Source organism: Triticum dicoccoides, chromosome 2B (genome assembly GCF_002162155.2).
Source record: "Triticum dicoccoides isolate Atlit2015 ecotype Zavitan chromosome 2B, WEW_v2.0, whole genome shotgun sequence".
Classification (NCBI taxonomy): Eukaryota; Viridiplantae; Streptophyta; class Magnoliopsida; order Poales; family Poaceae; genus Triticum; species Triticum dicoccoides.
In genome coordinates this window covers 137,345,222-137,356,710 of record NC_041383.1, presented here as the reverse complement: position 1 = coordinate 137,356,710, position 11,489 = coordinate 137,345,222, and the positions used below count along the sequence as shown (strand labels likewise).

General features: G+C 51.4%; 1 protein-coding gene across 1 annotated transcript; it reads right to left on the bottom strand.

The window, feature by feature from the left end:
* Positions 1–1,689: 1,689 nt before the first annotated feature.
* On the bottom strand, positions 1,690–3,488 carry LOC119362631 (aspartyl protease AED3-like). The gene has a single exon (XM_037627877.1). It carries the CDS (start codon positions 3,390–3,392, stop codon positions 2,055–2,057), a length of 1,338 nt encoding a protein of 445 aa, XP_037483774.1. The 5' UTR covers positions 3,393–3,488; the 3' UTR covers positions 1,690–2,054.
* Positions 3,489–11,489: the final 8,001 nt, after the last annotated feature.

The following is an 11,489-nucleotide window of genomic DNA, read 5'->3' as shown; positions in this document are numbered from 1 at the left end:
AATTAACTGAATGGTAGTTTGTTGAATGGACAACCAAACATGTTTGCTAGAGTTGAAGCCTCTTCAGTCACTACATTGATAGGATTCATGGATGACCTGAGATAGTTTATGTCAAGGCCTGTAGATTGAGAAAAAAATAATCAACAAAGACAATATTTGTTGCCCATCAACATGTATGAGCAAAAGTGTATCGTGAGCATATTGCACCATGGGAATGAATAGGAAGCAAGCGAACTCTCTCCTGTAGCAGATCATTGACAACTTATCGAATCACATCATCAGCTAGAACAAACGACAAAGGGGGGAGAGCCCCCCTACCAAACCCCTATTTTGCATCTAAATTGCTTGCATGGGACCCCATTGAGAGAAACTGCAAAAGAACCAGAAGATAGTAGTTCCTTAACCCAACATCTCCATCTAGCATTGAACCCTTAAACTTTAAAATCTCACAGATTGCATCATGCTGAACTAAATCAAAGGGTTTCTTCAAAACCCAACTTTAAAAGAAGAATATGCCACCCTATCAAAAGGTCTAGTAAGAGAGTCCAGACAGTGTACATGACGCATAAGGGATTGCGGATCAAAACCCATTTGAATACCTCTATCCATTCACATTCTAGCTTTCAAAGCAGACCAACAAGGCCCTGCCATTTGCTCATGATCTTAAGTAGTAGTGCCATCATCAAGTTTGAAACCAGCTTCAATGTCCCTCATGTATCTTTCAGTTGTGATTGTTTGGACAGATTTCTTAGACTTTGTAATGTTAATGTTAGTTTCAATATTCTGGTTGATAAAGTGTTTGAAGAAGGCTGATATAGAATTGGGTTTAGAAGGAATTTGGGGGATGAACTAATTTGTTGACTCAGTTAAGCCTATGTATTTCGATGTTGAATACTCTGTATTTTTTTCTTGAGAATGCCATTTCGCACACTTTATTAGATCAAAAAACAGTTATGTTATTCACAATATCAACTAGGATACGACTAGGAGGGTCAATGCATAGGAGATTTTAAATCATAAGTAAACCTAGCAAAATTGTGCACCACTTTGTTTGCATGCGGATCGCAATAAATGAAAATACATGACCAATTCTGAAAGCTTTCTGAAAGATCAGTCAAAATTGTCATGTAAGGGCTCCTAATCTGAAGTTTGCGTCGAGCCCTTACCTAGTGATGTGCTGAGTCTTTAGTTGTTGCTCATTTGTATTTTTTGTCATTGGGATAGTCCCTCGTTGTTGCTTCTGTAATGTGTTGTGTCGCTGGTTTTGTTATTATGTTTTGGACCCTGATAAGTGTCACACCTGTGGCAAGAACACATGACAACTCCGAACATTTTTTATGACAAGTTTAGTGAGATAAGGATGACAACTTTAGTTGTCAAGCATGGCAACATACTTCCATATGCCAAGATATAGTTTTTTTGGGGTTATTTTTTGTGTTCGGATGACAAGTTTAGTTGTAAAAAAACGTCATGACCGAAGTGCTTCATGTCACACATGTGGCTCTTATCATTTAGGTAGTTTTTAGTATTCGTCCGCGTCTAGGTTTGATATATTGCTCTTTGCCTAGGTCTCTAGTTCTTCTGAACTGGACCGCACCCGTGGGGATGACATTTTGTGTTATTAATTTTTTTCTGATTGATATAGTTCTTGGATTCTGAAAAACATGCTTGTAATAGGATTTCTGGTTGTAATATGGTAAATAATCTCCCAGAAGCAGCATATACTTTCTCAAGCATAGCGTTATTGTGCAACCAACAATTACTTACGGGGTACAGTAGATGCAAACGCACTACCCCTCTTAAACCCTAACAGGCCCAACCTTAAACCACATGAAATTACTAGAAACCCGTGAGGCACACATGATATTACACAAACAAGAAAGAAAAACACAAGATCTTGCACACCGATGGAGACAGCACGCTCACTAGGCTACAAAATAATTAAATCACCAGCATGCAGGTCCGACACCAACGGACAGGCAACAGTGGCGCAGGCCGCAGCGGCTGGTCCGGCCTCGGTTCCCAGCTACCGGCAGAGGGATAATCAATCCGTCTCAAGCCGCGGTGCACTGCTCGCGGGCGAAGCCGACGCGTCCGTTCGGCACGTCGAACAGGATGCGGTGGTTCTGCTGCTGCATGCTCGCGATGACGTTGAGCACCGTGTTCACGCCGTCGGGCGCCGCCGCCATGGCCAGGCAGCTTGTGGTGCCGTACGTGCTGTGGATCACCAGGTTGTCCGCGGGCAGCGTCACCTGCATGCCGGTGAACATGAACGTGACCGGCGGCCACTTCACCGTCGTGTTGTAGCACGTGTCGAACCCGCCGAGGGAGGAGAGCGGGGCGCCGCGGATGCGGTGGCGGACCTCGTCGCGCACCGCCACGTACGCCGGCGCCACCAGCCGGGTGAACATCGTGCCGGAGTCGAGCACCGTGCCGGCGCCGGTCGCCGGGTCGAACGCCAGCGCGGAGGGCGGGATCGGCACCACCTTCTTGCCCACGCGGATGCCGGTCATGCCCACGTAGTAGAGCGAGGACCTGTGCGGGTTCACGAGCAGCGGCGTCGTCTTGATGCGCAGCGGCTGGCCCTTGCGGCCGAGCCTGAGCGTGCCGGAGAAGTTCAGGGACTTGAAGCTCGGGAGGCAGTAGGAGAAGGTGCCCTCGTACATGTCCTTGGTCTGGGACAGGAACGACAGCGGCCCGCGGCCGAGCCCGAGGAGGCCCTGCGGCGGCGCCGCCGTGCCGGTGGCCTTCTGGAGGCAGCCGAAGGTGTAGCTCTTCACGACGTCGTTGGCGACGGCGAGGGAGTCCTCGGACAGCGCGGCCTCGAGCGAGGAGTCGGCGTAGGTGAGGCTGAACCCGCAGGACTTGCTGTTGAGCGAGCAGGACGGGTTCGGCGCCCGCGAGCACGCCGGCGAGCCGCACGGCACGGCGCGGTACGACTTAGACGCGGCTGGCTTGAACGGGGTGGTCGTCGGGCAGCCCGCGCAGCCGGAGCAGGGGATCCACGCGGCGTCGTTGCTGGTGTCGACGGCGAGGAGGAGCTGCTGCGGCGGGGTGCCGAGGCGCGCGCGCACCACATACGTCGGCGTCTGCAGCAGCTGCCGCCCGGACGCGATCGGTGCGTACGCGCGCCCGGCCACGGCGAGAGAGTCAAGGTACAGCAGCCGCGACGCGTCCCGGGAGGACTGGTCCGCGAGGAAGCCCGCCCACGACGGCGCTGCGGCCGCGCCTCCCAGCGGCGAGCACGGCCCGAACGCGTGCGACACCTGGAGCGTCGCCCCGGTGTCCGGCGGCGTCGCCGGGCACGACGCCTCCGCCCCCGCTGCGCCGGCCGCAGCTAGAAGCGCCACCAACACCGACAAAACGACCCCGCGGAGTAGCCTACCCGCCATTTTCGCCGTACCGATCGAGCTAGCCTTGAAGCGTGGCGGTGAGGTGCAGTGCAGAATGTGTAGCACCGAACGGTGGATATATAGCGCGAACGGGCAGCGGGGACGCGCGGAAGCTACACTACACGGCCAGCGCCCGTGCCGTGGCCAATGGCGCGCCCGTGAGGTTTCGCGCTGGACGCATTCGCGGGTGGCCATGCTCTCCTCTCACTCACGACCGGACCCAGTACGATACCACTACTCGCTGCAGCGTGCGCCTGCGGCAGCTCGTGATCTCAGTGTGCGGCCCCGGCCAATGGGCGCGGCCCACGCACGCCAGGCGCGTTGAATTCCGTGCGCGCCCACTGCCGACGAGCCCTGTGTCTTGGCCTGCTCGTCGCAGGGGAGGCTTGGCTCTGCATGGCGGTGCCCACGGGGGCGACGTACGGCCCCCATGGACATGGACCGAGAGCCTCGAATATCCGAGCGAGACGCCGACGAGCCCTGTGTCTTGGCCTGGTCGTCGCAGGGGAGGCTTGGCTCTACATGGCGGTGCCCACGGGGGCGACGTACGGCCCCCATGGACATGGACCGAGAGCCTCGAATATCCGAGCGAGACGATGCCACTGGCCAGTGGGTGTCGGTGCGCGTCGCCATGAGCCCATGAGCTCTTAGACCCGGTGTACGTGCCGCTTGCTTACGAAGGAGATGATTTGCACTATGGAGACTGTGCACGCACACGTGATATCCTCTTCCGTACGCAGGAGTTGCCGATCGAATAAGAATAGGATTGCGCGCGCGGTAACAGCCTCGATTGGCGACAGGACTGGTGGATTCTCTTCCTGCCACGACTCACGAGAGTTCACCAAGGAGTTCACCGGCATCACCACGCGTGCAGGGCAAGAGCATGTGACGAGAGCGGATGTATGAGCTGTGACTCGCGAGCTCTATCGTGTTGTTGGGCTCGGGGCAAGGGCGCGCCATGTCTGCTTGTGGTTGTTCCGGGCATCGCCAGGCATGCTCTCGGCGCCCGTCGTGTCCCTAGCGTGTAAATGTATGCACGCCATGGTCCTTACTGTGTGCGCCACCACCAGATCGAATCAATCGATGGATCGATCGATCGGGTGCCCACCAGGGAATGGAGAGAGCTGGCAAAGGCATGAATGGCTGCGCGCCCCACGCCATGACATAACAGCAATTCCTGACACAAGGTAGCCTCCTAGACGCTAAATTCCTAATAATTCCCTTGCATCGGAATGTAGTGTTTCTTCTCAGCACCATGTTCGAGCGGAGGTTGGTCGGCAGAGGCTGGTTGGTCTAGCTTACGATCGACTAGTCGAGTACAGTGCGTGCTAACCAGCGGGCACACGCAATGCTAAATTTGGAGAAAGAAGTTGGTTACGTTTACCCGTGGTCCATGCTTGCTCACGGGCCCGTGCTCTTTTTTCAAACGACCGGAGAAATGTAATTTCTTTTTTTCTTTTTTTTTGAGGGAAAAATGTAATTACTTTTTTAATTTTTTTAGGGGTAAGGCCTAGTCTTTATTCATCATAGTCCACAACGAGTGGGATAATGTTACATCATGTGATTGCCAAACCACACATGATACCAAGTGGATAAATTAAGAGCAAATCTAGCTAAAGTATGAACTTCTATGTTACTATCTCGGCCTTAAAAAAAATAAAACTACAAGAAAAACAGTAGAGCGAGCTTTGATCTCGCTTATGATTGCTCTGTGTTTGCCATGAGAACCTTGAATAATATCCCGAACTATTTGTTTTGCATCTGACGCTACCACAAACTGATGTAGCAGGAGGTCTTCGGCTGCACAAAGTGCTTCCCTGCACGCCATCGCTTCAAGTATGAATGGATCATCAACTCCTTGCACCACCAGTGCGGTAATGCCCAAATAATTTTCACCATCATCCCTACATACCGCGGCTACAAGACCACCTCGTCCTGCTCTTACTGTCACATCAACATGGAGTTTTGCATGGTTGGTAGGAGGAGCTCGTTGGCGAGTGCGCACATTCCTGCCCACGTTTGCGCGTGGAGCAGTAGCCGATTTACCGTCCTTTATAATCTCCAGCTCGCCAATAAACCTCGTGGTGAATGAAAACGATGATTGTGGACTCTAAAAAATTCCCCCGAGAATGGCCTTCCTCCTCGCTGACCAGATAGTCCATAATGTGATAGATAGCTTCACGAACTACACATGCGATAATGACTCCATCTGAGCAAACACCCAGTTTTGCATTTGGTTCCATGTTTTCCAGTTTCCACCAACGACTACCCAATCTCCTCCCCGACCAAAGCCCAAATGCACCTAGAAGTGGTACACTCCAATAACAAGTGACGCCACGAGTCCAGAGACCCACAAACACCGCAAGCCGAAGAGTTTGACATGTGTCGATGTGAACGAACATCTTCGGTTGGTAAAGATTGCTTTCAAAGCCTCCATAGAAAGACGCGTATTTTCCGTGGTACAGTTGTTTTCCATAGTGATTTCCACTCCTTCTCCTCACCTCTAGCGCCCGAGGCGCCAGCGGAACCATCCAACCATACCTTCCCGCGCTATCTCGTAGCCACGAGCATATTATATGCCGATGTGATAGAAAATAGTCCATTTTTTCCAAAGTGCCAACACCAAAAATCAGTGATATTGCAGGTGCATAGGGGTATACTAGCGATAACTTTGACATCAAATGGCAAGAAGATCTCCTGACCCCGGCACATGTCCCATATTGTTGTGGATGGGTCAATAATCTCGGACACGTACCTAGGTGGGTTCGCCACCATGCATCGATATGGGTGGACAATCTCATCCCTCGGTAACCAATTTTCTGTCTGTATTCTTGTGTTCTCTCCATTGCCAATTCTCTTTATTATACCTTGTTTGAGGTTATCTCGACCTTCCATTATAGCTCTCCATATTTGGCACGGGTGGGATCCCAAACTAGCATCAAGAATTGATGAATCTGGATGGTAAACATTTCTCAATATGCGAGCACTCATCGCGAAGTCTCAGTCGACTGAGTTTTAGCAGCACCGGTTTGTCTACGTCTCAGTCAACTGAGACTTCGCGAATTCTCAGTCGACCGATGACGTCAGCATATGTACAGCCGAGGCTTCTTTCTTTTGTCTAAAACTGTTTATGTGTTCGTTTCCGTGATGGGCTGCCCTGGCCTTCTACTGGGCTTTTGTCTGACCTTTTCACCTGTGCATCGTTACGCAGTTGCTGGATTTTTTTTTCTCTTGCTTGTACACTGGATGTACCACTGGCCGTGTAAGTCTATTTTGCTAACTAGCTTCAGCCTCGACAAATGCTGCAGCTTTCTTGTGTTCAAAATTCTTGTATTTTTTTTTGTTCATCGAAAAATCCTTGTATATGCTCTGTTTGTAGTTGGGTGTGACCGTGTGAGCTATGGACAAGCTACTTATGGTGATTTTATATTGGAGGGAAAAAATACAAGTATTTGAATATAAATAAATAAAAAATATTTTTTGCACACATATACCATAATGCAATTACGTGCAACCAGCGGGTGTGCAAACAGTGATACAGTAAAATAAGAAAGAAAGATACAAAATAATAAATTACACACATATGAGAACACCACACACGTCTAATCATTCTACAACGTTTTTTTTAACGAAGGCAAAAGCTTTGCCCCATCCATTAATTAAGAAGGAAACGGACAAGTGTTTGCAACACATTCTACAACGTTAAGTTTGCACGCCGAGTCGGATTGGAACTAGATTGCACAATTTGTAATAAGAATAATAATACACCCTATGTAGGAAAGAAAGAAAAAATTTCAAAACCAAACACAAAAATAAAAAGGAAAAAAGGGAAAAAATAGACAATTGAAGTTGCGGTCGCATTGAAGCACATGGAATTGCATTGGGGGAGGGGGCGCATTGGAGCACGATACTTGCAGTTCCGTCCTTAGTGGTAGACATGCAACTACCCCTCCCCTTGATAAAACACCACAGAGTTGCAGTCGGGGGTGACACTTACAGTCGCATGCCTAGTGACAAACATGCAACTACTCCTCGCGACAAAACACCACATAGTTGATGTCGCCGCCAACACCTTGCGATTGCATGCCTAGTGGCACACATGCAACTGCCCCGCCCCCTTGACTAAACACCACAAAGCTGCAACCGTGTTGAAGACATGCAGTTTGTAGTCGGGGACGATACTTGCAGTCGCATGCATAGTCGCGGACATGCAAATTGCTTCTCCTCTGTCCGACAAAACACCACTGAGTTTGAACCACGTGGAAGACATGTAGTTCCATTTGACGCCGACACTTACAGTTGCGCAACTAGTGACAAACATGCAACTAACCCCTCATCTGACAAAAAAATATGGAGTTGCAGTCGCGTTGATGACATGCAGTTGCATTTAGGGGGCGACACTTGCAGTTGTGTGTCTAGTGGTGGACATGCAATTGCCTCTCCTCCGCCCAACAAAACACCACTGAGTTGCAACCGCGTGGAAGGCATGCAGTTGCAGCTGAGGGCAGCACTTGCAGTTGTGTGCCTAGTGGCCGACATGCAATTATCCCTCCCCCACATAAAACACCGCAGAGTTGCAGTCGGGGAAAACAAATGCAGTTGTGTGCCTGATGAAGTCATGTACCCAGGGTAGGGTCACGGACCTGTCTAAGGTACCCTCCCCAAGGACATCTTTAGATGAAGCCATCTACCAGTCGACCTAGAGGGACTCCACTCGACTGGCTGGAAGACACTCGACGAACTTGAAGACACTCGACCATGTAGACTCACTCGACCACCAGGAGTTCAAGATCTACTCTGTATCCAAACGGTCTGTAATTAAGTAGTCTTTCTGGTCATGATGACACTTTATGTAAGGCGTTACCAGTAACGCAGGCCTTAATGTACTTTAACCCTCCGCTACGTGGGCTGGCTGGGGTCTTGGCATCCTCTATATAAGCCACCCCCTCCACTAGCAGAAGGGTTCGCACCCCTATAACTCTCACACATATAATCCAGTTGACCGCCTCCGGGCTCCGAGACGTAGGGTTGTTACTTCTTCCGAGAAGGGCCTGAACTCGTAAAACTCTTGTGTGCACAACTACTCCATAGCTAGGATCTTGCATCTCCTTAGTACCCCCCTACATTACTGTCAGACATAGAACCACGACAGTTGGCGCCCACCTTGGGGCCGGTGTCTTAGCGAATTATTGGAGAAGTTGCAATTTTTCCGATTCTCATCATCATGGTTTCAGGTGGAGTTTTGGTTGAGGGCCGCGAGATCCGTCTCGGCGCGCTCACGTTTGTCGCCGATGACTCTGCCTGGCTGCAGGAGGCTCCGCTCGACGTCGATGCGCTCCCAGTCCGCGGGGCTACGCACTTTCGAGCGTGCGTCCGCGGCGTCCTTCTGCGGCAACCGTCGACCAAGTATCGGACGGTTTTCGTGTCATCCTCCCTCCCCGCTTCCCACCGGCGTAAGTGCTCTGGTCGGTCGAGGCTTCAGCGGTGGGTGAGGCACACAGTGGCTCGCCAGTCGACCACCGCCCAAGTCGCGGCAATCGAGCCCGACGAATCTCTCTACGGCCTGTTCGACTGGCTCCGCAGAGACTGCATCCGAGTGCGACAACAGTGATCCGGCGGCGGAGATCCTGATGGTCAATGGACCGCACATTCCCCCCGGCTTTCCCGGTGCCGAGGGAGGCCACGGCGGAGGCGATCCGTCGCACGCCCATGAGGAATATCTCCCCGAGCCCCTCAATTCGCAGCAGAGGGAAGAGCTTCACCGCCAGAACATGGATGCGCTTCACACTCCGATCATTGGAGAAACCCCTGAGGCTCGCGCCTTGGAGGACGCGCACTTTGCCAACCTGGCCGAACGCACTCGACTGGAGAACCTTCAGCGGGCACTCGACGAGCGCGCACGGCAATGGATTCCAGACTCCAGTCGACGCCAGCTCTTTCCACCTCCGACTCAGGTATATCGAACTCCGATTCAGAATTTAGCAGCTGCAGCCCGTATAGCAGAATCGATTCAGCCTTCCCAATCAGAGGCTAGCAGAGGCTTGATGCAGATCGGGGATTTGCTCCGAGCAGCAGGAGATCAGAATTCAGCTGTATCGCAGTCGCAGAACAGGATTCACAGCAGATCCATGACAGCGAATACAGTCCAGTCGGCTCATAGCCCCAGATCGCCCTCGAGGCCTGAAGGGCGTGGTGACCGGCATGATTAGTACAGGAACCATGAGCAGTATGATCACCGATTCGATCGCAACGATCGACGTCGAGTGCCTACTCCCCCACCCCAAGGGGTGGGTCCTATATGCCTCGACAACAGGATGATAGACGCCAGCACAGTGGCGGGCGAAGGATTTCGATCGACCCCAGGGAACTAGGCTTTAATGCGAGATCCATCATCGTTCAAGGTCTGGTTGACCGAAACAGAGCCCATAGGGAGGGTAACGATAGAGATGTACCCACCAGTAGCCGAGTGCATGTCTCCGGACCAGAGTGCTTCAGCAGAGCCATCAGAGCCGCGGTGATTCCTCCCAACTTCAGGTTGGCGACTGGAGTCAGCAAGTTCAACGGTGAGTCTAAGCCCGATACTTGGCTTGAGGACTACTGAGTGGCTGTTCAGATCGGCGACGGGAATGACGAGGTGGCCATGAAGCATCTGCCTCTTATGTTGGAAGGGTCAGCCAGAGCATGGCTGAATCAGTTGACACCCAGCAGTATTTACACTTGGGAGGACCTCTCCCGGGTGTTTGTCAGAACGTTCGAAGGAACATGCAAGTGACCAGCAGGACTGACAGAGCTGCAACCTGGTGTGCAGAAGTCGAATGAGACTTTGAGGGATTACATTCAGAGATGGATCACACTGCATCACACATTAGAGAATGTATCTGATCACCAGGCAGTCTGTGCCTTCAAGGAGGGCGTAAAGTACAGAGAGCTAAGCCTGAAATTTGGTCGAACCAGAGACATGTCTCTGAGTCGAATGATGGAAATAGCCACCAAATATGCCAATGGTGAGGAAGAGGATCGGCTCCGGAGTGGCAAGCATAAGTCAGTCGCCCAGGAAACTGGAGGAGGGAACTCCAGTCGGAAGCAGAAGCGGAAAGCGGAGCCAGCCGCTCCTGGAGAAGCCTTGGTCGTGACTCATGGGAAGTTCAAAGGAAAGCCCAAAGGGCCTTGGAACCCCAAAAAAGTAAAGGATAAAGAAGAAAACGACGTGATGGATTTACCGTGTCACATCCACACGAAGAAAGATGAAGAGGGTAACTTCATTTACCCGAAACATACCACTCGGCAGTGTCGACTCCTGATACAGCAGTTCCAATGAAAGCAACACAAGGATAAGGAAAAAGAGTCGGACAAAGTCGAGGACAAAGAGGACAGTGACGAAGAATATCTACAGGTCAATTCCACCCTGATGATTTTTGCTGACGTTGAGAGCAAAAACCGACTGAAAGTTATAAACCCAGAGGTGAATATGGCTGCTCCGTCAACATCCAATTATCTGAAGTGGTCTCAAACCGCCATTACATTCGACTAGTCTGATCACCCGACGCACATAGCCACCCCTGGGAGGCAAGCGCTGGTGGTCGACCCAGTCGTTGAGGGCACTCGACTGACTAAAGTGTTGATGGATGGCGGCAGTAGTTTGAATATACTGTATGTTGAGACGCTGAAAGGGATGGGCATTCCGATGTCCAGACTCAGCACAAGCAACATGAGTTTCTATGGAGTCATTCCTGGCAAGAAGGTCGCGTCACTCGGCCAGATTACTCTTGATGTGGTTTTTGGTGATTCAAAGAATTTCCGCAAAGAGAAGCTGACATTTGAGGTTGTGGATTTCCAGAGTGCCTACCATGCTATTTTGGGCAGGCCAGCTTATGCACGTTTTATGGCCCGGCCATGTTACGTGTACCTCAAACTAAAGATGCTTGGCCCTAAAGGTGTGATCACTGTCACTGGTAACCGCAAGAAGGCAGAAGAGTGCTTCCAGAAAGGCTCAAAGATCGCCGATGCTCAGATGGTGGCAGAAGAGTGGCAGAAACACTAGAGGAATGCGGACCCGAGTGATTCGTTGCGAGCCAAAAAGCCTGCTATGGAATCAGC